We start from the raw sequence: 27,404 nt of genomic DNA, 5'->3' as shown, positions 1-27,404 counted from the left end.
TTTATGAATACTAATTATAAGACTATTTTATGTCTGATTTGGTTCTGTTACTTTCAGGCTGGCTGTATTTTAAGTAGAAGTGGGGTTCATTAAGTAGGGATTTAATTGAGAGCTGGTGGTTTTGCTCTTCAGTTTTGGGAGTCGTCTGTAGCTGAGCCTCAAAATGTGCTTACGTGCCTCCCAAGCCTCGCTCTTTATTAGGGAACTACAAAAATAAGGAAGAAAGCAAGATTGACAGGTTACTACATAGACACGTACACATAGATAGTAAACACTCCCAATGGGTTCATGATGCATTTCTGTTTGGTAAAATAAACCAGCAATAGTTATCACTGGTATTTAAAGCTATCTTTAAATATTCATGGAAAAGAATGATAATTAAAAATAAAATTACGTGGCTCTAAGGTACTTCTTTGCGCTCAGTGTTTCGATGCTTTCCACTGGTGCTGTGGAGTTTACCTGGCAATGTACTGCTGCCGTGTGTCTGATTGAGATGTATCCTGCAGCCTTGGTGATGCAGGCTCCTGCCTTGCTGTGTCTCTAGAGCAGCTGGATCCTGGATGTCTAATTTTCATTTGCTTGAACAGTCAGTAGCTTGGCAGCCTCCATTGGCTTTGAGTGTAGAGATGTGTCTGTGAATATGTTTATGGTGTATAAACAGTGTAAGTGTCAAAGAATTGAATTCATGTGAAATTAGGGCCCAGATTTCTATGGTGCTGAGATCTCAGGATGCCTGAAAATGGGGTCGCTCACTGGGCTGCTTTACTTCAAGCTTTGCTTTCTTTATCCTCTGCATGGATAATGTGGCATGGGATGAGGTTTAGAAGGGCTCCTTCTTGCTAAAGCATCAGTGATTCTCTTCAAAAGGAAATCAGGAGTTTGTGTTCAGGCAGGTTTGTGTGGGGTGGTTGCTGCTATGGGGTTTTTTTGTCCTGCTTTTTTAATTGCTTGGCTTTCATTGAGCTAAGATCTTATGCAGTGCTTGGGAAAATGATGTCCCAGTCCTTTACTAAGTGATACAAGCCCTAAAGTTTCATGAAAATACACCCTGGCTCTATAGACTTGCCATCCTTGCGTGATCGCTAAGAAGGATTTGAATCTTCAGATAGTGGTTGCAAATTTTGCTCATATTTGCGAGTCCTAGCGCTTAGTGGAAGGATGGCTCTGGGTTCCTGGGCTACCTGGCAGTTCCCCTTGCCCAATCCTCTTTGAAGGTTTCTTCTCCCCTGTTTTTAGAGGCTTTTACCCTGGTAACTTTTGCAAAACATCACTTAATGGCAGAGGGGTTTTGGCTCCCCTCTGATCTGTGCAGTGCTATTATGGAGGCAGTCTTATAATCAATGTAATTGAAGATCAGAGTTAATGAGGACCTCTGTGCCTGCAAAATCCCCCAAGTGATGCTGGGCCTCAGATGTTAGATAAGGAAATGATTGGGCTGAACTGAAAATCTATTTGGCTAATTAGATGATGCATATTCCCAGATGCCAGTGGGGAAAAATACATTTCACAAAATAAAGGAACGTAAGATTTCGTAAGAAAAGATTTTTGGCAGCAATTCACTTCTAACTCTCAGGAGGAAGAGGGTGAGGGAGTGTCTCTGACATGAGACCACTCATACGAGAAGTTGTGTGTTGGGCCAATTCACTCACCTTCAACTAAAGAACAGAAGTGGGAACAGCCGGTGCTGCTGCTGCCCATCCGTGTCCTGAGCCTGGCATCCAGGCATCTTGCGGACACCACCTGCACGAGCTGGGGAAATGATGCTCCAGTCTGACAGATCAGAAGAATTACATTGGTCCGTATTTTTGCAGAGATCTGGGAATCAAATCCAGTGTCTCGTGATGCTGAGTGGGGTAGGGATAGGGACTGAGGAGTGTCCCAACTGGTGGACCATTCGTTGGGGCACATTCATATGGAGAGGAATGGTCAAACGAAGTTCTTTGGGTCTGAGTGTTGGTGAACTTGGTTTTATTTTGCTGATCTTGACATCACAGCAGCTCCTGAAGAGTAGAGTGTTCTGATGTTGGGACAAAACACCCGTTTGGGGTTTTTTTTGTTTGTTTGTTTGTTTTAATTTTTACACTCACTTAATGCACTTTTTTCCCGCCTTCCAGGCAGCAGCTTCGTTGTGAGCGAGGGGAGCTACTTGGACATCTCCGACTGGCTTAATCCAGCCAAGCTGTCCCTGTACTATCAGATCAATGCCACATCCCCCTGGGTGAGAGACCTCTGTGGACAGAGGACCACTGATGCCTGTGAACAACTGTGTGACCAAGAGACAGGTAAGGGTGGCCGGGGAAGAGTGAAGACCTTGCAAAGCTTGGAGATGCGAGGGAGAAGGTTTGTCTCTGGGTACTTCGATGCTTGCTTGGCTCACCTCTGCCTTAGCCTGGTATTAGGCACGCAGGACCAAGAGGTACTGGCAGGGTCACACAGTGGTGACCCCCATCAGCAGAGTATAAAGAAGGTGGGCACAGGGATGGGGATTTGAAATGGTGGACCTATCAGTTCTTTGGTGTCGCAGCTGCAGGCGGATGGAGTTTATCTGCTTCTAGGTTGTGCTATTTTGCTGTCCAGTCTGGAAAACCTACTCATGATCTTGCCCTGTCTCCATCCCTTTTCTTTTTTGACCATTCCACCACAGAGCACCACATTTCCCGTTAGTGCTCTTACCTGATAGTCACCTAGGTTGGATCTCTCCTCCAACCCTTCCTCATGGAGTTATGAAGTCCACCATCTTTCCCCATCTGTAAATGACCTTTTTGCTGAGCATGTTCTGCTTGCATGCAAAGGCTGCCCCTGTGAAGCAGCAGCTGCCGGCCCTGCTGGGACTCTGAGATGTGGGGCCAGGCAAAGGAGAAGCGTCACCTTTCCTTCTAGCCTGCATGCTCGTGGGTGACAAACGGGGATCTTGGAGTCTGCGGTGAGCCAGGAACACAGAAAACAGCAAACATGCAACTAGTGAATGTAGGCAGGGGGGCTGCATGGGTGGGAAATAAATACGTGACCCCAGCCAACGGCTGGCCCTCAGGAGGTGACATCTCCTCAGCTGGTGCGGGTGACAGGACCTTGCACGGGAAGGTGGCTCGGGGTCTGTGCTGGTTTTTTGTAACATGGGGTGTGCCGTGCCCTCTGCAGCAGTGAGCATTGCTCCTGCTCCCCAGTGCCTCGCCTCCGGTGGGATGCCTTCTTGGTGGTGTGGAGACAAGTGGCCCTGTTGCTCCTGGCATGCTCTGCATCTAAAGAGCGCACAAACCCGCCTGTCTCCTCACTGAGAAGTACTGTTCCCAGGTTAGCCCCGGCTCTCTGCGTGAGCTGCTTCCCTCCTCTCTTAGCAATGAGAGTTTCTTCACTATGTGTTTGTGTATGAGATTCGTGGCTGTGAGTAGGGATGTTGGTTGCTGGTTTTTCCAGGGGGTTTGAAGAGGGATGGCTCACAGAGGAGATGGCTTTTTCTAAGCCTCCCACTGCCATGGACTGTGCCCTTCATACACAGCATCTTGAGAGGAAGAGATCCTCCAGAGTCACGAAGACTGCTCAGCTGAGATGCAAATACTGAACTTGGTCTCATAAATCCATTTTCCTGGTCAAGACGATGTTCTCTTCTCAGTACTCCTGTTCCTCAAGGCTTGTCTGCGTGGAGGCACTGGCAGGCATCACTGCAGCAGAATAATTACGCTGGATGAATTCCCTGCGTAGACGAGCCCTGGGCATCACCTACACTCCCAAGGAGGGCTGGGAGGTGGTAGCGGCCACCCCGGCAGATGGAGATGGGGCAGGAGGCGGCTTTTCTCATCCAGATGTTACAGAGCAGAAGGATCGTTTCAGGCATCGGTGGAATGCAGCCACCTCTGCAGGAGAGGGGAGATGCGTTCAGCTGTCCCCTGGTGCAGAGCAGGAGGAGAGAAAAAATTCTGCCTCTAGCAGAAACCGCGGGGAGACCGTATGGAGCCAGACCGTGACTTCCCCGTTGGAAGAGCCCTGTGGCTCCACTCTCCAGCCCCGACGCTGTTCTTGGCACTGAGCAGGACTGGTTTAATCCTCGCATGGCCTCCGCTGTGAGGAGCGGCTGTTTTCGTGTGCTGGCCCAGCTGCTGCTCCCCCTGCGTCCCCAGCTTGCCGGAGCAGCTTGTCGTTCTCGCTGGATGCCCCACGCTTGAGCAGGATGTGTCAGATCTCGTTTGCAGGGAAGAGAGCGATGCTCGTTAGCCCGGGAGGCGCTCTGCTCCGGCACTGCGCTGGATCCTAACCTCGCCAGCTGCTCTACGGCTCCCGTCCCGGGTTCCCATCCTCCCCGCTTACCTGTGATGGGAGGTGAGGGCAGAGCAGCCTTGATCTGAACCTTCGGGTTCCTCACCTGAAATCTGTGAATCACCTTCTTCCCCCTCTCTCCAGCCTGGGAGTTTTCATGTGGATAAAGCAAAATCTTTCTCCTGTCTATGCCTGTTGGATCCACAGGGGTAGAGTAGAACTGGCTGGTGGGGCTGCTGATTTTCAGAGCCTAAATCTAAGACCCCCTTAAGAGCTCCAAAATTCACAAAAGCTGAGCAACCACCCACTGAAAATTAGACCTTTGGAAGTACCTGTTTGACACCTACCGCAGGACATAGCCCCAAGCACCACTTATGTTCATCATCGTTGGCCAGCTCTTAGCTGGTGGGAAGTTTCCACGCCAGGCTGGGAGCAGACCGTAACTCCATGGTGCACTGCATGTATTTTTAGATCTATTTTTATTAATGTCATTCTATTTTTAAGGGTGATTTATTTTTATCACCGTGAGAGACGCAGGCCTGTGGTTTTACTATGGGACATAAATCCTGCCTGGATTTCAACCTTTTCAGGTCAGGGATTTTATCATCTCTGTGAGCATTCCAAATGGTGGGTGCTGCAGGTTTCCCCTGCCCCCTGTCCTCTCGGGCTGGGCAAAGCGTCCATTAGGAGGATGGACTGAGGTTTATCCTGTCGGGAGGATGAAAGCCTTGAAGGTTTCCCCTGTGAAGAGCAGCAGAGCCAGCTTTGAGGTCCTCCAGCACATTTATAGCTAATCTGACTTCAGCCTTCCCCTCGGAGCCGTTCTTCTCAGCAGTGTGGATACAGCCTTGTCCCAAAGGTTCCTTACCCCAAGGACCTTGGGGTGGGACTCATCCTCGGCGGCAGGGCTCCTGGCACACGTTTGGACAGAGGCCCCCAGGTCACGTATGCTCTGTCTGGTGAGACTCGAGCTCTTACCGCTTCCCAGCACTGACGACCTCTTTTGGGTTGGAGTTTTGTATAAGATCTGTCCATACAATGTGCTGACTCATGACTCCAGCCACCAAGTACTACTTCAGTGTTAATAATAATCCGCAGTGAAAACGGAGACTCTGAAACACTAGGAAATGCCAAAATACATTTTGCTTGCCTGACCTTAATTTGCCTTCCCTTGTGTCTTTGCCGTGTGACTCACTCTTTAATTAAATGATTGCTGCCCCCCTGACAAATTTCAAACCCGCGTGGCAAAGCACCAGCTCATCAGAGCTTTTCAGAGGGAGCACCAACATCTGCACATGAGCAAAATACCATCTTTCTCCTTCCCCCCTGCCTTGGAAACAGCCAAGCTGGTTGGTCTGACATGACTGCAAATACATATATAAACGGATGCTGCTGAGGGTCTTCCCTCTGCAGACATGACACGGTGGCCGTGCCCCAGCCGCCACGTGCTGCCACATCGGATGGGACAGGCGCCTCGCCGGGGTCGGGATGCGGTCCTTGGCTGGAGGGATTCAGCCAAAATACCCCATCCTCTTGGCAGGAGCGGACTGTGCTGCTTGAAGCAAGAACGGGGGAGGTTTCTCATCTTCTGGGACTTGCAGTCAACTCTCCTTGCTCTCCATATTTTGGACAGATGTGAAGTACGTTGCCAGCACCGCCGCTCATACCACGCACTGGGATACCTCTGTGTAAAATCCAGGAGTGCTTGCTTTTTCGCTGGCCTCCCTTACCAGCACCAGTAACATTTATGAGAGCCTCTGTTTTCAGCGGCATATGCAAATCCTGATTTGTGAGCACAATTACCTGCTTTGTATGCACAAAACTGATTCACTTGCACATTCTGCGGGCATCGCTTAAGAGACCTGCTGGAGAATCGGTCCCTTAGGGCCAAATGCTGGAAGAAACAGCCTCTGATTTTGTGCTGTCAGGCTTGCCGGAGCAGTGGCATAAATGAGATGGATAGCTACCTTGATTAGCAGGTGCAAACGCGTTGAATTTTTTTTTTTTTTTTCCCATCTATAAATCCGGCACTTCTCCATCGAAATTCTCTCCTTTGCATCCACAATTGATGGCACCCCCCAAAGCAGTAGGTATGGGCTTGTAAGGACCAAATGAGATGTGGTAGTGAAGGGTCTTTTCTGGAAATTGGCAGGAAGAAAAAAAAACCCTGCTTCCATCATCTTCCAAATGGGCTAGTTTGTCACCAGAGCCACAGATGGTGTTCCTGTCCGGATAGGACAGGGGTCTTGCAGGCAGGAGACAGGCAAAAGTAATTTTAAAATTGAGCCATTTTTTAAAGGCAAGCTGTTCAGGGGATTTGGGGGTTGCAGAGCTGAGCATGTAAATCAGGACATGACCAACCTTGGTGAGGGTGTATTTGTGTTTATGAAAACAGCCGTTTTCTCCGATAGTTCAATTTAATATCATGCAGCTTTTGTGCACATCAAGTAATATTTGTTTGTTCTTGTGCACTTCTGCTATTTTCGCTGTTGGAGGATCCTAGTGTCTTTATTGACTTAGACTTTTATAAGATGAGGTTCTGTCTCTCTAAGGTATGTAGTTTAATAACTTGGTCAAAAACCATGTAATATACGATTTCTTTTCATGTGGTGGCACAGCTTGCCTCGTGCACCAAGCAGGGCAGGAGGCAGTTAACTCCCAAGCTAATTTAGCTCCGGGGCTGAAGTGTTATACATAAACAGCAATCAAAATGCATGCCTGCAAGGGGGCTGAGTTAAGGTTATCTGTGCTGTCTTTACACTCTCATTTTCTGCCATTAGAGTGTTTAATCCTGCAGCTGCTAATGTTCTTGTAATGGCATTTCTGTGCTTGTCTAAAGACCACGGAGTGGGGGGAAGAGGAATGAGTTTTGCAGTGTCTTTTGCAGCTCATCTCCATGGCTTGACCTGTCCCCCCAGTGCTGCAGGAGGTGGCTTCTCACCCCACCATGGTCAGCTCTGGGGTAGTGTTCACCCCAGAAGATGACAGCCATGGCACTGCAGACCACCCTTGGTCCACCCTTGGGACCTCTCGCTGGTTCCTTGCATCAGCCGCGCACGTGTGCCCAGGGAGATCTTCCTTGGTGGCGTGGCGTAGGGGCTGAGCAGATGATAACGAGAATAAAACCCGTGCAGAGCGTAAACCCAGATGCAATCCGTCCGTGAAAGTTAAGCTTGCACTTAAGTGCTGTGGTGGATCCGAGTGAAGAGGGTGACTTGCAGCAGGGGGAGAGGAGGGATAACTGTCAAATTAACTCCAGGTCTTCCCTCCGTACTCTGTCAGGTCAGCTGGGCAGGAGCCACTTTCCCTGTCTTGTTCCTCGAGAGCTAAACTGCTTTTACTGAAATTGCATTTCTCATCAGGATGAAGCAGACTCAGGTTTGGAAAATGCCATCCCAGAAGGCCCAGGACAACAGATAGCAAGGGCAAGAAGAGAAGCTTTTCAGAGAGCTTCACCGGGAGCCAGCGCTGCTGCCGAGGTTGTCGAGGAGCCACGGCCTCGGCCGGGGGCCAAGCCTGACTCCAGCAGCAGCTCTCTGAAGATGCTTCACTTATTCATTGAAGTTGGGAATTCAGTGAACTAGTAAGACCCTTTTTCATCCTTACCTGTGTTTCATTTTTTCCGAAGCTACTTCTCAAAAGAGGCCCTTGCTCTGCCATCCCACAGGGGTACAGCAAACTCTTTAAGGAAGGGTTTTGTTGCAGGTGTTTTTTAACTTTCCTCTCATCCGTACCTCTATTGATGGGAGACCCTGGTGCCAACCGATGTGCAAATGTGTGTGTTGTCCCATCCCTGGTGAGCTCACCCTTGTCATCGTGCCGCTGGGAGCTGCTCCTCCCAGGGGAGCTGTGCCGGGGCACCCGCTGGCTCAGGTACCCAAGCAGCCACGAGATGCTGCGCTCGCGCCCCTGGCAGCCACTTTGAGGCTGGCACGGGGAGTGCTCCTAGCAGACAGTTTGATGGTTTATTTGTTTTGTTTAGGCCAGACTGCAGGCAGAGAAACTCCTATCTGGAGGAGGACTTGGTGGCTGAGATTTCTTGTGCGGTTCCCAGGGTTTGCATTTCCCTGGTAGAGTAATCATCCCTCAGGAGGAGGGCTGGCAGCAAGGAGAGGTGTTTCTTTGGGGGGCCCATGGCAGTTCCCCGCGGGTTATCGCAGCTCTGGGATGGGGTGCAGGGGTGCAGCCAGATCTGCCTGCACGAGGGTCGCTGTAGGCAGGGAGCGAGACGGGCCAAGGCAGCAAGCATCGCACGTGGTTCGGAGACGGTGTCGAGGACCATTGGACCACGCCATGCCCCGGAGGGAGCCCTGCAGCCTCCTCTGTGCCAAGGGTCCGGCGTGCTCTGTAATGGTGAGGAAGAACAGCCTGTAAGAGATGCCCGTGGGGTCACAGCGTGCGCTTCAGATGGCTGAAGGACGCGAAGTTTGATTCACCCTTGTCAAACTTTCTGTGGATGCTGGATGAAGAGGCTGTTTCTCTGCCAGGAGCTCAGAAACCTTTTGTAAAGGACAAATCGATGCAGGGCTTCCTCCGGACGTGGACGAGACTCTGAGGCCTTGACAGCTTCATTATGGGGGGCTGGTGGCCGTGGCCATTGGAGGGGTGGGGTGACTCGTGTCGATCTGTTGGTGGCTTGTGCCACACAGCTGGTGCTCAGGGCTGCTGCCAGTGCTCCTGGGCATTGCCACCACCTTGGGAGGGACACGTGGAGGGACAGCAAAGCTGGGCGCAGCACAGGGTGTCCTGCGTGGTGGCAGGAGGCAGCCCATGAGCCCAACGTGGGAGCACCCAGGTCCCCTCTGCCCCGATGGGGGCTCCTGGGCAGCGGCTTCTGCTGCGGGCAGTGGTGACAAGGGAACACTGTCCTTGCCAAGCACCGAGCTGGTGGCTGGGACAGCAGCACCTGGGCAGGAGATGCCTTTTTCAGCCGCCTTTGCTCCTGGCGAGGGAATTCAGGCCATGCAGCTTGAGCTGCTGATGGGGGTGAAGGCTTTTGCATCCCTGCAGCAGGAAAGGAGGGGGGACCCTCCAGTCGTCCTGCCTCGGAGCAGGCTGGTAACCCTGGAGATGGCTCCGCACTCGCCCAGAAGAGAGGGGCTTTGTGCCGCGGCCCCGCAGCGAACACTGGTGCAGTCAGGGCCGGCGGGGCGGGCAGCCGCCGCGCTCAACGGCCGTCTCTGTTTGCCGAAAAATGCTTGGCCTCGGCTTGCCGCCCGGTGCCCACCTCCCTCTGCAGACCCTTTCTCCTCCCATGCCGTGGTGGGTAGAAGGAGGAGAAGCAAGAGGCAGTGTTGGGGAGACAGCTGTGCTGGAGCTCGCCCCACTGCTGGGGTGGGGGTTCTGCAGGGAGGACGACCCAGCTGGGCTGCGGAGCCGAGGGCGGCCGGGGACGTGATGCTACGGCTTCCTGGCTTGCTGGCACCGAGGGTGCTTTGCTGGGGCTGGCGTGTCCCCTGGTATGTGTGTGTGTCCAGAGAGGAAGGGACCCAAAAAGCTGGAGCCAGGCTGTGCATCACTTCAGGTGGGAGAGGCGGCCCTGAAGCAGGTGTGAGCGGGCACACGCAATGCTCGCGCGGGTCAGGAGGCACCTGTTTGTAGCCCTGCAGGCTCTGGGAGCGGGCTGCCACCTCAGCTGGGGTCCAGACTGGTGCCCAGGATGGTGCCTTTGCAGCTGGGGCACGGCCCTGGCACAGCAGGGCATCCCTCTGGGATGAGGGCAAATGCCAGGGATGGAGGTGCTGCTGTGGAGGAGGGAATCACGGATACCAGCCAGGAGAAGGTTGACAAGCCAGAGGTTTGCTCCACCACCGCCAAAACCCCTCTGACTCCTTAAATAAAAATGCCAATGACATCAAAGAGCAGCTTCCCTGGGAGCGCAGGGACTCTGGGAGCCTCCACGTCATGCTGTGCACTGGGCGGGTGGATTAGGGGGATATTGCGGCATTATCACCGTGGATCGCCTCTCGCCCTAATGAGGCTAACAGGATTATCCTGGCACACTCGTGGTTTATCCCGCAGCCCTGCTCTGCTGCAAACTGGGCAGAGCGTGGGGACGGCCAGGGAGGGTGCAGCACAAGACCCTGTTCCCCCGTTCCCCCTTTCAGGAGGAGCAGCAGCATGGTGCGGTGGGCAAAATGGAAGAATAGTTCTGCAACTTCCAGCTCAGATATTAAAAAAAGAGAGCTAAAGCCTCCAGCTGTGCTGGTCAAGATGCAGCAGGAGCCGGAGGGCTGTTTTCCTCCACGTAGTTGGCTTTGCCCCATGCCTGTGCCACTGGAGGTGATGAGCTTGGATGTGGCTTGTGTTAGATTTGTTTCCTTCAGGCATGAGCGAGCCTCAGCATGGGCCAGCCCTGAGCCCAAAGCCACGGATGCTGGCGATGACTGCAGACTGCTCCAGCCCTGCCCTGCTACAGCTCCAGCACTAAACCCAGTGTGAAGCACGGGCAACGTGAGGAGCCTCATGCTCAGAAGCAGGCAGAGGAAGCTCACATCTGCGTGTGGAAACCAGGCTGATGTGTCCTTAGTTTGCCCCGTTCCTCCAAGTCAGGCTCCAGATCCTTCTCACCTTCCCAGCTGAGGGCAGGAGCGATGCCTGCAGCGTCGTGGGGCCAAAGCGGGCTGGAGCTGCACGGCCGCTTCTCCCGGTGCCGCAGGCTGGGCTCCCCGCTCCTGCCCACACAGCAGCCCGTTGCCTTGCTGCGTGTGGCTCTGCGTGGCACTTCGGGCTGAGCTGCCAGTGGTCTCTTCCACCAGCCTCCATGGGGATGAAGGCACAGCAAGAGGGAGGTTGCAGGTGAGACGTGCCTGCAGTGTTTGGGGATGTGTCCTGCTGCTTCAGACAAGGATTCGCCCTCCTCGAGCAGAAACTGGCACGGAGAGTCCATGTCACCTGTAATTAGTCATGGCAGCACGGTCTGTGATGAGATTTTGTGTAAGTGGGGAGCGGGGAGCAGGGGAAGATGGAGAGCAGTGCTGTGGGTGCTGCTGCATTCCCATGGCCTCAGCTCTCCCCTCGCCCTTCCACATAGCTGCATGTGTTGCATGATTAACAGGTTTTCTGAGCCTCTTGCTAGAGTGATGGTGTTGCATTTCCTGATTTATGCATCTTCTCTCTGCAACGGCAGAGGTGGTCCCTCCCCTCCCCGTATTTTGTTTAATAACATACTGGAAATATAACAGGGGACCTCCAGAGCTGAGCACTGGGACCTGCTCTTGCTTAAACTGAGCAAGCAATGATCCTTCCTTTTGCTATAACAGCTCAAAATTTGCCATGGATTATCCGACCTGATTTGTGGGTTATAAATCCAAAGGAAGAGGAAGGACTGCACACGCCTGTGTTTTTACCGTGGGCACGGTGCGGATTGGTGGCTGCAGAAATAGGATGCTTGTCACAGCGGTCTTTAGATCCTGATTCATTTGTCCTCCTGCAGCAGCCGAACGCTGCGTGGAGGCGTGTGCAGGACCTGTGGAAATTGCATCCGGCTTCAGGTGCAGTTATTTGTCAAACTTGGTTATTTTGGTTGACTTTGGCTTTAAGCTCAGGTTGAATCCTAACTTAGCCTGAGCAATGCTGAGTGCATAACTGTGCCCGTCTCAGAAGCACGCGGGATTTAGTAGCTCTGAACAAAGGCACTGTTGTTTTGGCTTTTGGTGGTTTGGTTTATTTTAGCAGCATGTTGAAATCTGCTCTTCAGAAAATGCACTTACCTTAAAGAGGAGTTAGAGGTACGGGAATCCCCGTTCCTGCCACTCGGGGGACTTTATCAGGTGTTTTTCAGCCTGCGGGGATTAGCCTGGCTGGTTCAGCATCCTCCCTGGCTCAGCATTGTGTCTGGGGAGGATAGGGACAGACTGAAAGTAAGAGAGTAGCTCAGGGGGCCGAAGAAGGAGGGTGGATGCTGATGGGGAGAGAGCAAAAGCTTGTGAAAACCTGTAAGAGCACAGCAGGTTCTGCTGAGGTTTTTTTGGAAACCCCACTAAATGCCTGTTCACGGGTCTAGATACAGAAATAGATCCTAAACTGTCTGTCCCAAAGAGATGGAGTCCCCGCTCCTCCAGCAGACTGCAACGCTCAGCCGATCCCGTGCTGGGAGCCTTCCTGTCCAATTTCTAAAACTCTGCCAAAGGGATGCAGATCTCCCTGGAAAACCTGTGGAAAGCTGGTCCTGAGTGGTCCTGGTGAGGGGCACGTGCCCGTGGTCTCTGTGCCCTGGGGGCTTTCCCCAGTGTCCCACCTCTCTGCTGCCCTGGATCTCCTCCTCAGCTGGTGCCACCATTTGCCCTCTCACTTACTGAAATAAACCTCCCAATAAACCTCCCAATAAAGCCTCGAGCACCAGCTGTAGCTGTTGAAACTCCAGGATTGGAGTCGATAAAATCAATATTTCTGCAGGTTGATAGAGTTTCTCCTTCCGATGCCAAACTGACGGAGCAGTAAACAAACCGGCGGACAAAATAAACCCTCCTGCGCCATGGGAAAGGAGTTCACCGCGCCGGCACCTCCAGCCATCGATAAGGAGGGAGGCGTTCAGGCCATTTGATGCCAACCTCTGTACGTGGTTTTTCCCTACTTGCTCTAATTTCTGTGGCAGGAGCTGAGCGCGAGCCGGTGCCCCAAGACTCCCAGCTCTGCCTTGCAAGCACTTTGAGATGTCTCTCATTTGCACAGCATATATTTGTTATGTAATAAGCACCAGGAATTAATGATCTGCAGCACGGCTGGGGAAACTTGCGTACTAAGCAGCCAAGGAAAAAATAACTTTTCTTTTTTTAAAATCACTGATGGAGCTATTAGGACCTGCGTTTTCTTGCAACGAGACCGCCCCAGCCCCCAGGCATGGCTGAGCCAGAGCAGGGGCTAGCGCTGCCGTCTCTCTCCCAACTCTTTCCCTTTGGAGAAGCAATGTTCCTGCCGCTCCCGTTATGAATCATGAGGTTAGCAGCTTTTGACAGATCATAAATCAGTGCTTCGAAGTCGCTAGGACAAATCCCAGGACATTTAATCTTTAATATTAGATGTGTTTAAGGCAGTGAATATTTCATGAAGGTGCTGTTGCATTTTAGCACATCATTAGCTGTCTCTTCTTTTCCCCCCTCTTTCTTTTTTTGCTGCCTCCCCCTTTCCAGGCAGCTCTTCCTCAAAATTCTCAGTGGCTGAACCTCCACCTCGCTCCCTCCTGACAATAAAGCTCTTTACTGTAATCCCTGCGAGGCATTTTAAGAACTTGCTTAGGATCCCGATGAGCATGCAGGTACCTGCCAGTCTGCATTACTGCCGTGATGGGAGTACCCCCCCAGCATCCTCCCCAGGTCCCCACCTCTGCCGGTGTTTACAGCTCAGCCTGCTGCACCGTCAGGCACGAAGGGGAGAGGAGGGGAGGGGGGGGAAAAAACCATTGGCAGCAGCTTGTAACAGAACCTCCACCTGCAAATCCAATTAATCTTTTGATTTTGCCGTTTCTTGCTGCGGGTTATGTATTTCTACCAAACACGGAATCAATTTGGGCCAAGCACGGTCGGGTTTCTGGTGCAGGAAATGTCTTCTCCTGCTGTCAAAAGGGTGTAACGGGGTGAGCCAGCACCCAGAGAGGGAAGGGGAGCGGGGCTGAGAGCCCCTTACCTGCGGGACGGGGGCACAGCATGGACGCTGCCTGCGGAGGATGGAGGTCGGGGGTTTCTGCATCCTGCAAGAGTTTGGGCTGCAGGAGACTCTGCCGTCCCGTCCTGTGTGAGGTGGCAGTAGCAGAGGTGGGAAGGGGACATGGCCAGGCTGGGTTGGGGGTGTCCCCCTACTCGGGAAGCGCGTGGCGGTGGACGCTGGCTCTCCTCCAGCGAGGTCACGATCCCTGCGGAGGAGTGAACCGCTGGCCCCAGAGCAGCCTCTCTGCCAGGCGTGTGGGCAGGGCTCGGCAGCACCAGGGCAGGGGCCGGATCCATGCGGGCACGTCTCCGTGGGGAGCGTGAGGTGTTCTTGGAGGTCATGGGCAGAGGTTTGCTGAGCCTGGAGAGCTGCAGGGGTGCACAGGATCGTGGGTTAAGGACAGACCTTTTGCGTCATGAAATCCCCTCCCCAGCTGCTGCGGGTACTACATCACGTAACCTCCTCCAGAAGGATTACAGGTTTCTTGCAGCTTTCCGCATCTCCTCCTCCGCATCTCCTGGAGTTCTCAGAAGAGTCCAAAGTGCTCCAGATCCACGGCAGGGACCAAGAATGGCCATGAAGAAGCAGAGATGGGCAGCAGGGGAGGAGGGCCCGACGCCACGGTCACTGACTTACCTCTGGGGTAGAGAGGTCTCACCTTCCCCTCTTCTCTTTTAGGAGAGTGCAGCTGCCATGAAGGCTACGCCCCGGACCCCGTCCATCGCCACTTGTGTGTGCGCAGCGACTGGGGACACAGCGAAGGGTGAGTAGTGATATGATGGTGTATTTGTTCTGTCCTGGCTCCCACGTTGGTGAGGAGCCCAGTTCTCCTCCCTACCAGCCATCATTGGCACCAAAGACCTGGGACCGGGCTGTGACGCTTTCCCTGCCAAGTGATGTGCCACAGCTGCTGTTTCCCTCTCTGCCTCCCAGGCCGTGGCCGTACACGACGCTCGAGCGGGGATACGACTTGGTCACAGGAGAGCAGGCGCCGGAGAAGATACTCAGGTCAGTCAAAGGAGTGGTCAGCTTGGACATCCCGGAGGGGAGAGCCAGCGAGGACATCCCAGAGGATGCTACCTCTTGGTCACTCCTGGCTCCGTCTTGTTGTGCTGGCTGGGGGACACGAGTGGTGTTTGCCTTTGACAGACCTGAAAGACTTGTTCGTATTCTGCAGACGGAGAAGGGTTTCTCTCTCGTCCCCTCAGCCAGCCGCAGCTCAGCAAAAGCGAGGGCAGTGCGTACAGAAAGTCCCCCTGGACTAAAAAGAAGAGCTTGACCATCCCCACGTTCTCTCTGTCACATCTCTAGCTATTCCTCTCTCATCTGGCTTTGAGGACAGGACCAAATGACTAAATTATCCCACAGTGCCACCGCTGCTCTGACTTCCAAGTGGTCAGGTGCAATAGAGGGCCACCATTCACTGTGGACACTGTTCCTATATGACACGTTTGTCCTTATTCCAGGTCCACCTATAGTTTGGGTCAAGGCCTGTGGCTGCCTGTCAGTAAGAGCTTCGTGGTGCCCCCCGTGGAGCTTTCCATCAATCCTCTTGCCAGCTGCAAGACAGATGTTCTGGTGACAGAAGATCCAGCGGATGTCAGGTAGGAAGCAGGTTTCTCGATTTCCTCATGCTTGAGCGACTGCTGCTCTTTAAATTGTTATTGAGGATGCAGTAAGTTCTATGATGATAAGTTTGATTAATTTTCTTCCATTAAGAAATGCGATGTGATAGCCCTCCAGGCTTTTTTGGTCCTGATGGGTCTAGGCCAGGCCTGTGCATATAACTCTGAAGTCTGCCAATCCAGTCAGGTAAATTGGTATGAACCTGTGGCAAGGCAATTTTAAAGTGGCTTAAATCTAATGTTAGATTGCATAGCTTAAATTGATGCATTTACCAGTATGGAGGTGCTATCATCTTTCAGAAACTCAGAGGTATATCACATCTACCCAGCCCTAGATAGTCTGCTATGGTGCTCATGAAGGGCCAAGGTCAGAGCCTGGTGAAAGGCCATGTTGCTTCTCCAGTTATTATACAATTAGAGGGGTTTTTTCCTTCCTGAAGTTCAGTAAATGCCCGGATATTTTTCTGGCTTCCCCATTTTGGCTGGCTTTTATTTTAATCAGATGTCATTGGACTTGTGACAGTCTAGTTCAGAAGTGGGACCTAAGAGGGCATTGCAGGAGGAGAATTGCCCGGGTGGAAGGAGCGGCTGTTTGCTGGGAGACCGGGCTGAGGGTGGGCAAAGGGGGGTCCCGTGGAAAAGGAGCCAGGCCAAGCAGCTGTCTTCTGTGCCCCAGCTGGAAAGGGAGCAGCAGCCTCTGCCTTGGAGGAGAGCGGTGGTGGTGATTGTCCTCTGTCTGGTTTACAAGGGTTTAACTGTAAACTACAAGGGTTTAATTACTAAAGCATTTAGTGTGTATTCCCCTCTTCCCCATTAAATTAAGATTGAGCACGTGACTGTTGGGTGCCAGGGAGACGCCATGATCCCTCCCTCCCTCCCTTCTTTCTTGCTGCCTTCTCCTGTTGACTCAAGACACAATTTCCTGACCTGCAAATTCTTGTCTGTGTTGTGAATCATCTTCCTGGGCACTAGGAGGATCCTTATGTCCCCCAGCCCCTTCTGTCTTTTCTTTTCCCAGAGCGATGGGATGGTGGATTTCCATTATTCTGTCCCATCATCTTGGGAGGGCTATGGTTGGGGCAAGTGCCTGCAAAATCTATGGCAGAGCCAGGACGGCATCCAAGAGGTCCTCATTTCCGAGTGTGTTTTTGTTGCTAATTGGTGCTTGTTCCCTTTCCTGCAAAAAGAGACTGATGGTACATATCTCTCACAATTTGGCTCTCTTAGGAGCATTGTTTTTCTTGTCTGCAGAAGACTACTGCTTTTCATTTGAGAAGGTGAAGGGTCACCTTGTTTTATGTCAACATTTGCCAAGCCAAAATGCCAGGAGAACGTTATTTCTTTCTTGCCTCCTCACATCTTTGTTAAAAGTATGTTAGCAAAGTAGAGGTTAGGAAGCTTGCTTTCTGCTCCAGTGCAGTAATTGTGTCTGGGCACTGATCCTCATGGAATAGTCTTGGTCAGGATCCTCATGGAATAGTCCAGGCAGCAGGACAGGAGTTTCTGGCATGGAGGCTGTTGCCTGCTCGCCTTGTAAATGGAACCCGAACTGAGAATTCCAGGTATAAATATTGGAGTGACCCAGGTAGAATGAGGGAGACGAGTTCACAGCGCTTGTATCTTACATACAGGAGATGCTAAATTATTAAAACTTTAATAAACGTAATGATAAATATTTGATGTTGAATTATGGAAGGTTTCATAGAAACCCTGAAAACAGAAAAGCGATCTATTATTTCTGCATTAGAACTTAAACTCTTCTCAAACTGGGATCGGGCTGCAAGCTTGGGGTCCCGAGCACCCTGGGGTGGGTGGAAGCCGAGGTGATACCACCTGAGCGGAGTGTGATGGTGTGGAGGAGCTAATGGTGGGGCTGTTCAGGTCCACTGCAGTTGGTGAGCAGGGACGTTGCTGTGTTTGGTGCTCACGAGCATCGCATTGGCCTGTCTCCGAGACCCTCCTCTGAGGTTCTTGGGTGCTTTCACGCAATGAGAAAGGTGCTTTTAGAGCTGTTTATCTTGCAACCTCTTTGCCTTGTCCCTCTGGACTGAGACAAGTGTTGGTAGCTTCTCAAGGGAGCAGTAATACAGTGATTTTGGTGGTTCAGATGTTGGGATGATGACCCGTAATGTCACCCTACCACCGGAGGTGAACACATGCTGTCCGTTGTGTAGGTGTTCAAATGCAGCCATCCCTCTGCGCGGGACGGGGGACCTGTTCCCCGGGCTGTGGGACCGCGGTGGCACTGCTGTCCCTCCATGCTGGCAGCTCCCGCGGGTGGTCCTGCAACACTTGAGCTCTAATACAGTCACGTCCCCATGCCAAGGGCCAGATCCTGGGCTGTATTACACCAGCTGCAACACGGCCGCGTCTCAGCACCTGGAGTGCCCTGTTTGCTGTCCTGTAACACTGCGATGGTAGCTCCGTCCTGTATTTCTTCTGCGTCTTTAATAACGAGCGTGCTGCATTCCTCCAGACCTTTCATTAGTCGGACACCTTTTGGCTCTGGGGTCACTTGTCTTGAAGAGTTTAATGGAAGGAAATTGCAGAAAGCCTGATTTGGAGAAAACAAGTGATGAAGTCTTTACAGCTCGGAGGGTTAAAGGTTCGGACGTGGCCTTGCGTTTTTATGAAGGTGCTTGAGACTGCGGAAGGGACAGGTGGGGCTCTGCCTTTCAGCAGCTCTCTGGAGAAATGCTGACTCCCTGCTGCTTCTCCAGAGAGATGCTGTTCTTCGTGTGTTTCACCGCTGAGCAGTGCAACAAGCTGTACGCAGTGCTTTGGTGGATGGGAATGAAGGGCCCAAGCTTCCTCCCGCTGCTGCAGCCGTGTCATTAGAGAAAATTCCCATAGACGGGAGCCAAAGGTCTACGTGTAAACGTCCCAGCGGGCATGCTCCCATGTGTGCTGGGGCTTGAGTGGGGACAGGACTCTGCATGCAGAACTTGGTGGTGGAGTTTTTAGGGCTGTGCATCATAAATTAAGCACGAGGGTGCTTAGAGTTAATGAAACTTATATGTATAATTTATCAGTAACTGTATTGAGCATCCCCTCCTCAACCCCAGAGTCTGATCCTCCACACGATGATCACATCGGTCACACGTCTGGAATCGTGGCGGCCACGCTAACGGTGACGTCTTTGTTCATATGAGGTTGGCCAGCAGCGCTGCGGGACTCTCCCCATGCTGGGGAGCCTCTGGCTTGGGCTGGAGGCCAGGTCCGAGGCTGGGCAGACTGTCCCAGCTGTGCATGCTCTGCCAGGACGAGAAACACTTCCCAGTCCCACCTTGTCTTGCTTGTTTTCAAAACCCCTCTTTGTTTCTCTCTCCCCATTGCTCCCATCCCTCTCTCTTATCTGTTTTTCTTCCATAACCTGGTGTTAAACACAGTAGTCCATATTTTTTTTAAACAAATTACTATTAGGTATTTAATCCTTCTGCTGGCCTTCCCTGGACACCTCTCCGTCTCTTTTTGGCTCTTTAGGAGGTACCGCTTCTCCCAGGAATCGCTATAATTGTGGCAGCATACGCTTCTGTGCCCCATCGGCAGCTCACGGGGAGGACCCGCACCCGCACCCGCAGCCCCAAGCATCCCTGCGGGGTTTAATAAAAGCATCCCTGCGGGGGATAATAAAAGCATCCCTTGGGGCACAGCCGGCTGCAGGGGACCGAGAGGAGAGAGAACCCGAGGGGCAGAGCACGGCACTGGCAAACGCCTGGTGGTCCTGGTTCACCATGCCACCCGCTCTGCAGAAAAGTTGATAATTTCTGGTGAGCGGCTATAAATCAGAGGCGCGAGCCTCAGCTGCCGCCTGACATGACATATAGCTCTATCGTTATGGCAACCATAGAAACAAATAAAAGCCTTGCCTTCGCTTGACAAGCCTTTGAGATGTCCTGATGGAGAGACAAGTGTTCAGCGGCAGAATGAATTCTCTTGAACTCGTTGTCGATTCATCTTCGTTTTGCTCCCAAGTGAGCCCCTTTGCTCTCTGAATTCTTTGCCAAAGTACAGTCAACTGGATTTTTTTTTTTATTTGTTTGTTATTTTATTTTCAGTTCTCTCGGCGGCAGAGAGCTCTGCTCCCCAGCTCTGCGCCCGCATGCGTCCCGTCTCATGTAGAGGACGGGAGCTGGGCTTTTGCTCCCTGCCTGTGGCTTTCCCTGGCTCAGCCCTGCCATGCCCTTGTGACACCACCGCTGCCCCAGTCCTACGGGGGATTTGCAGTGATGTTTTGCAGGGGTTTTGCAGTGATTTGGGCACTTGTGATTCTGCAAGTTGGTGCTGAGCGCTGCGGTGTGAGGCTCCCTGGGACCGGAGGAGGATGGAAAGCAAAGTGGATGAGAAAGGCAAAGGAAATCTGGGCCAGGAGAGGCGAAACAGCTTTGCCGTGGCCACGCAGTCACAGCAGCAGCAAAGCTCCTCTGCCCCGTGCCTTGGCCTCGTGCCTTATCTGCAGGAGCGCAGGAAAATGGGTGCTGCTGCAGGTGAGCATCATTGAGGCTCAGGAGGTGGGCTGGGCTAGTCCCTGTGGGCAGCATGCCGGCGGCGTATGGGCAGGAGCAGGCAAAGGGCATCCTGCCAGCTCTTCTTGCCGTTTGGTGCAGGAGATGCCATGGGAACTTGGTCTTTTTTTCCCTCTTTTCTGTCTCCTGGAACGGAGTGAGCTGTGATTTCTGGATGCTCGATGCTGGAGGGACCCTCAGCCAGGAGGTCGGGGGAGAGGGGAAACCCTTTTTCTGGGCTGTTCCTCAGCAGGGACCTGGGGAGCTGCCTGCGGACCCCCTTGCTCCATTGGTGCCAATAAACTGACCGCAAGCAGCTGGCAGTTGGTGCCCGTGATGAATGGACAGCTTCACGTGGTGGAGCAAATTGATCATTGCATCACCAGGCACAACTTATTCATTTCTGCAAACAAGGCAATTCATTACTGTGCACATCACAGAGACACCATCATCCCCACAGATAACGTCCCCACCACTCTGGCTTGGGCTTCTTATCACCCCAACACGCTGTCGTCTTGCAAAAAGTGGTGGAGATGCAGCTTGCAGTGCTTGGCACTGGGATAAAGGCAGCCTTTGGCCTCATCCTCTGGAGGGAAAGGACAGATGCTTTACAGGGAGGCAGCCACCAGCCCCTGCCCTGCATCTGTCAACTTAGCATCGTCCTGGCTGCTTACCGGGATTTTTCCTGCTCCCTGCCTCCCACTTTGATTTATGAGAGCAGGTTAGAAGAGTCAGGTACGTCTCACTTGGCTACGGGGTGACTAAATAGAGATGTAACCTTGCAGCAGCCACCGAAGGGTGTGAGCAGCAAAATGAGAGAGGAATTACGGGAGTGGTGTTATGGGGAAATAGAGGCAGAGAGGACAGGGGTGGAAAAAAACCCAAAAGCTTGAGCTGAAATTGTCCAGGGAGTATCTAGGGTAGGTCAGAATTGAAACGTGGGTCACCCGGCACCTCTGGGAGGGCACAGACACCTCACTGCCCTCAGCCTGTCTTCCTGGTCCGTCACCACCTGCACCATGCCCAGAATCCAAGGGACATTTCAGCCCTCCCTCTTCGGGGGCTTTTAATAATTCCTGCTACTGTAATGCTGAGTTTCACTCTCTCTGTGCTCTGGTCCTTTGTGCGAACCTACTGCTTTTTTGAGGTCTTGATGCTGGGCTGTAAAACTGCACAGAAAATGATCAAACCTGTTAGGGACAGTGGATGTAAATTTGGACCTGGCTCTTAGGCAAATCCATCATAGGGAGCAGCAGCAACAGCTACAAGTTTGGCAGCTGAGCGATTGCTGTTCCTCTCGTCCGTGGTGCCGCAGAGCCCAGGAGGGAAAAACAACCCAACAAACGAACAGATTTTGTTTATATATTTATTGAGACAATTAAAAAAATCCCACCACCTGCCAAATATGCAAATATGTCTCGCACCCAAAGCGATTCCCTTTAATGTATCTGGGATCTCCCGTCACAGAGTAGGGTTTGGCATTGGACTCTGTAGCGGCCCCTTACGCCAGATCTTCTGCTGGAGCTGTGTGTCCGTCCATCCAACCGCCTGGAGGAGGATCCGTGGTGGAGCAGGATCCTGCCAGCGCTGAGACGAGCGGCGAGTACAGAGCGTTTGGAGGGGGAGGCAGGGGCTCTAAAACACTGTGCTGATGTGCGTGCTTAGCAGAAAGGGTGATGCAAGGCGGCAAAATCAGACCTTGGGTTTTTTCAATGAAAGGCGTTCTCCTGTCCCTGTTTGATGGTGTTACTTGTTTTTATGTCCCTGCCTTTGCTTTCTGTTAAGCATCGGCCCGAGCATGCTTTTGTAGCTGCCTGTTCAAAGTGCAGCCCCGTGGCCTCGCTGTTTATAAAGCCTGTCTGTACTGTTTCTCCTGAATCATGGTTTTTTCCCCCTATTTTGAGTTTTATTGCCTTTGCCTTTGTATGCATCTCCTGCCTGCGAAGGCGACTAGAAGGTTTGCGGGTGGGAGAGGGACCAGGCGGTTCATCCCCTGGCCCAGAGAGGGGTGGCTGTGTGACAGCGTGGTGCTGGGACGGTGGGGACCTGTGTCAGGCTTGGCACAGGGAACCTCTCCTCCTCCTCCTCCTCCTTCTCCTCCTCTCCTCCTGTGCTGGGGAGGGAGCTGTGGTACTTTTGGAAAGGGTCAGGTTGCTGGGGATGGACACAGCGGTGCCAGGCCAGCGCTGCTGGCTGGTTCGTAGTGCAGGCATTTGAGCCCCAGCCAGTGCAGAGTATCTGGGGTCAGCTCTGCCCTCTCCCATTTCAGAACAAGCCGACCCACATCACCGTCACCTGGTGCCAGCTGAGAGCGTGCGACTGCCCGGCCGGCGGGCTGGGAGCTGCACTCGTGGGTCGCTGGGGACAGGAGAGGGACAGCGGAGGAAGGAGGACAGTGGCAGCAGCAGGAGGGACGGGATTTCCTGGGCACCTGGGAAGGATGCTCTGAGTCCCTGCCCTCTCTCCCAGGGCTGTCCTCAGCAACTTTGTTCTTAAGGCCCTGAGATGCTCTGGGGTGGGGTGGGACGATGGCCCCGGTCCCGTCTGGATGTGCAGCTGTCCTTCAGCTTAGCTCTGTCACTGGGGGATACGGTCCCAGGTGGGGCAGTGACACTGGGAAAAGATTAATTCCTTCTCTTCAGCTATTTCTTAATGTAGCTTAGTGGAAAGAGCTGGCACCATCCACCAACCACTTCTGATGAAATTTCAGTTGCCTTAAACTTGCCTGACGTGGACTGTGTCTGCTCCTCCTTTCTCGTTTTTACCTCCTGTAACTACTGTTGGATCACTTCATCCAGAGGACAAAACTAATAAAATTCAGCCGAGCTAAAACATTCCTGGGAGTGTGCCAGGGACCCGTGACAGGCTCCGCAGCTGGTGTGGGGAGGAGAAATCATCTTGACAGAGATGACAGGAACGGAGGTGGACATGAACAGGGGAGCTTTGTCCTTCTGCTTTAAGGGCATCATGAGAAGACACTGTCCCTTGCAGGCTTGGAAAGGGCTTTTGGAGAAGATGGACCCCTAGGTTTATTTTTATAGGTTTTTTTAATTGCTAAACAGAAGGGAGGATGCACATGTTGCTGCAGAGGAACATCGTTCTCACTATGGAGGGACGAGGGAAGGCAGTTCTGTGCAAACCAGGCAAAATCAAGGGGAAAAACTCCCGTTCAGCTTTCACCCCAGGGCAGGCAGTCACCTGCCGCAGGCAGCAACCGTGCAGGCACCGCGGCTGCTGAACCCGGCAGCGTGGGCAGCCGGGGCCGGGCACGGGGACAGCCACAGTCGCGGCCAGCAAAGCGGGATGGCCGCGCTTTCTGAAGACAAATGAAGTTAATTATTTTTGGCTCCTGCCTCTAAGCAGCTGGGGCCGGGGTGATGTTTCTGTCGGCTCCAGTGGACTCCGTACGGTGCCCCACCGCCGTGGCTGCTGCCCCTGAAGGATTTGCTCCACTCCTGGATGTCACCCTGGCTCTTGGGGTGATTTATTAGGGCGAAATGCCCTCTGTTCCTCCTGCTAGCCTTGGGACAGCCAAGGGAGCCATTGATGCGGCACTTTCCAGGCAACTCAGAGTAATTTTGCTCATGCCATGCTGGTCCTTCTCATTCCGTGCAGTCTTCAGATGCAGGAGAGATGCCCTGCAGGCTCCCCCTGGCCCCCTGACCTCCAGGCAAAGGAGCAAAAGCAGCTCAAAATGAGGTGAAAAGCACCAAAAAGCTCAGCGCAGTTAGAGACAGTGTCAGCATTGCACAGAGCAGGGGACGGTGCACCCTGTCTGGTGTTGCCCATCGGCTCAGAAAACCTTTCTGTGCTTTGCTGCAGCTGGCTGGCAGGACCGCAGCCAGACCGGACCGTGCGTCAGCTGCAAATCATCTGCCCTTTGCCTCCACGCTGCCCAGGTTTTGTATCGTTGCCCCTTTTCATCTGTTTATTTGCTGCTTACTCAGCTTCACCTTTTCTGATTTAGATGTTTATAAGTACCTGTCCAGTCTTTTTCTGGTTTCCCCAAATCAGGCTGCTGGCTACAGAGTGAAAAGTGAAAGCTTTCTTGACTTTTTCGTGCTGCTACATGTTTAAAGCCCGGAGGTCTGGTGGATGGTGGTGCTTTCCTGGGCACTACGCTGGAGTGCGTTAAGCAGAATATTGTTTTGAGGGACTAAATCAAAGAGCGCTGCAAAGCTGGAGAGGTTTGGAAGGCAGGCTGAGGAGCGAGCAGGGCAGAAAAAAAATCAAGAAAATTAGGTGAAGCCTTGCAAAAAAATAATCCCATCTTGGGAATTGCCCTGCTTTCACTGCCTGAAGAATTACTGTGCCGTAATCAGTTCTGCTCTAGACGTTTCCTGCGGTGTTTTTGATATAACGAGGTGCTATTGGCTGCAACCAAGTGCCTTTTATCACAACGCAGATGGGTGCAGTTAGGGACCCGCTGCCGCGCGGTGCCACAGGCTGTGCCAGGCTCAGAGCTGGGCTCCGGCGGGGCTGAGCAGTGCTGGTGGGGACCGGAGTGGAGGCAGGGAAGGCAGCGCTGGAAGGGAGGGATGGGGATGAGGGTATTGATGGACCACAAGGTCTGTATGTAATTTATCTAGCGCATCTTTTTCCTCCACCAGAGGAAACGAAAGTGGCTGGTATTGAGCAGGCTTTGGAGGGGAGGCAGCTGGGGGGGTGAAGAGCCCGCAGTTGCATCTAGGGCACATGCAGGTCTTTTGGCACTGTGGCTGTGTGGGTTTGGCGGGGGGAATGTATTCGTGTCTCCTGCAAACAGGAGGTCCAGGTGTTGCACGTGGCGGTTTGTCCCACGCGTCACATAGCCAGGTCATTCCGTGCCGGCCGATGTTGGTTCACCTTATAGGTAAGGCAAAACAGGCTCAGGCAGGGATAGCGTCCCCCGGTGCTGCTCACCCTCCCGGCCGGTGGTTCTGCCGTGGGCCATCCCCCTGTCACTGCCTCACCACGTCCACCCCTGCCACGGGGCTCTCTTCCAGCAGCAGCTTGTCAGGAGCCGTGCTGAACCCAGACGCACACGGTTAAACACCAGCTAATACTTCCCTGCTACTGCGGAGGTCTTAAAATGACATAAATGAAGAAGGTGAGAATTAGGGCAGGATACTGTGTAAATATGCACTGAGCTTTTGCAGTGAGAAGTCTCTTTGTTCAGTTCAGTCTACATTTGCCTTTTTTTTTTTTTTCCATGCGTGCGTATCAAACACAGATGGGCCAGAGCTAGAGATGTTGGCTCTGAAAAGTGGTTCCTCTGGAGATAGACACAGCTTGGGGTTAATGATAAAGTTGTAGGTGGTTTAATAAAGGGCTTCTTGACCCATAGAGTCCAAGGGGTGAATACATTGCGTATAACCATGCATACCAGACACGATCTGTATGTGTAGCAGGTCCCTGACACGTGTTAGGGCTCTTCTACTGAAGTAGATGCTGTGGAGCAGCTATTCTCCACTGTCTCCCCATGGGGATGCCCCGAAAACCCTGTGGGAACAGATGGAGTTAACCCACCACGAGGCTCTTGATCTCAGCCCCCCTTTTATTCCATATGTGCCCATGCTGGCAGCCTGTAATCTGCCATTAACCCTTTCTTAACTCAAAGCCTGCCCTTATTTTGAAGCATGACCTTTCGGCTCCATAGCACCAAGGCTGTTTTCCCAGGCGGCAGTGTCTGCAGAGGCTGAGTGCCATCTGGGCAGGCAGGCTGGGCAGTGCTGCCTCTTGTCTGCGAGCGTTGGTAGCGGCTGCCGACCCGGCTCACAGCCTGACCGTGCCCAAAGTCCCTGCGTAGGGGCTTGGTGGGTGTTGGGTGGTGGTACCCGGTTTCCTCGCCTTGTTCCGTGGTGTTGACTTCCTTCGGGGAAGCTGTGGGTTTCTGCTCACCTCCTGCCCACAGCCAGTCTTCGTGGTGGCATTTTACCTGTGAGTTGGTAATTGGCTTCCATTTGGGTCCAAGGGACGTTAACTGTTGTTTACTGACAGCTAAAATGAGTCCTCTTAGACCTGCTCCAAGTAGTTGGGATGGGCACCACTGCAAGCCAAGACTATTTATTATGGATGCACTATTCCAGGATATCTGTCTCCTTAGTTCTTCCTTGCCCTTTCTGAATAAGTGGCTCACGTTCCCCGTTCTTGCAGGGAGCTACTGATGGCTCCGGTTATCATCCTGCATCTCCCTGTGGAAAGGAGACGTGGGGAGGCCGGGTGTGGTACTCTGCTTATTTCAGCCAAGAAGCCAGCGCTAGGTGTGTTATGAGAGCTGGCTGCTTCTCTCCCTTACAGGAGCTTCCTGAGGACTTAAGGTAGGAGCAGATCATCCCTACCTGATGTGAGTGTAGGCAAACCTGAGCCCACCCTTCCCACCATCCTGCCAGGGTGGTGGGAACTGGGTCCAGGTGAAAGAGCCCTCCGGGGTTTGTGTTAGTTTGACTTGGTGCCAGACCAGTGGGATCATATGATTTTTTGGGGGGTGAAAGCCATAATTTGTGCCCAGACATAGTTGATACATGATACGGATAGAGGAGGGAGAGTCAAGAATGGCTGCCATTGACCTTAAGGGTTTTTCATGGCATCTCACTTGGACCTCGGGGAGAGTTACAGACTCCTTCTTTCCTGGTAAAATCAGGATATGCTGCATCACAGGCAATTAATTATAAATGGAAACCTCTCCTTTTATTGAAGCCCATATGGGCAGGAGATGGGCTCAGAAGCAGCAGGGGTGACCAGCTTGGGGGATGCTGCCTGTATTTGGGGGGCAGCCATGCTAATCTGCTGCCCAGCTCCAGGGTGGAAAAGAAACCACAGAAATCCCTGCCGTCCCCTCGCCTGGCCTCAAAAGGGGCCAAGAAACGGGTGGGATTGAGTAGAAATCTGGTGAGCTGTGCAGGGAGAAGCCCCGGTTGTTCTGTGCCTTTTGGATTCACCAGCTGGGGCTTTGCAGGGGTTTAAGGGAGCATGAAAAGATTTCCTGCTAAACATCTGGCTCCCCAGTATTTTAGCAGCCTGCTTGGAGAGCACCGTGTGTGCTCAGGTTGCAGGCAGAAGTGGGGAGGCAGCAGCAGTTTTGCTGTCCCTTTGCTGCAGAACTGGTGGTCCCGACCCCACCACAGCTTCCAGCGCAGATGGGCGGCTGTTCCTGCGGCGGCCCTTGTCCTCAGTCTGTCCCTGTCTCTTGGTGTCATTCCAAGTGTGCAGCTGGGGATGACAGGACATGCAGAGAGTTGGGAGCACCCTACGGATGCTCCAACCCACCCGCCACCCCTCCCGCGCTTTCCTTGTGGCACCCAGTCAGGCAGACGGAGGGTGTTCCCAGCATAGCCCAAAATAATCTCAGTTTTGGGGAGCGGGTGGGTTTGGCTGTGCAAAGCCCAACTGGAGTAGC

The 27,404-nt window shown here is 52.8% G+C and overlaps 1 protein-coding gene across 3 annotated transcripts in view; it reads left to right on the top strand.

The window, feature by feature from the left end:
- Positions 1–27,404, top strand: part of ASTN2 (astrotactin 2) — a 362,574-nt gene that overhangs the window by 144,902 nt on the left and 190,268 nt on the right. For all 3 annotated transcript variants that reach the window (XM_029999952.1, XM_029999953.1, XM_029999955.2), the window contains exons 7-10: positions 2,115–2,282; positions 14,575–14,659; positions 14,830–14,904; positions 15,363–15,500. In XM_029999952.1, the coding sequence (XP_029855812.1) occupies positions 2,115–2,282; positions 14,575–14,659; positions 14,830–14,904; positions 15,363–15,500 (466 nt within the window). The remainder of the gene's footprint in view (positions 1–2,114; positions 2,283–14,574; positions 14,660–14,829; positions 14,905–15,362; positions 15,501–27,404) is intronic.

This window comes from Aquila chrysaetos, chromosome 24, assembly GCF_900496995.4.
Source record: "Aquila chrysaetos chrysaetos chromosome 24, bAquChr1.4, whole genome shotgun sequence".
NCBI lineage: Eukaryota > Metazoa > Chordata > Aves > Accipitriformes > Accipitridae > Aquila > Aquila chrysaetos.
This window is presented reverse-complemented; position numbering and strand designations above follow the sequence as displayed.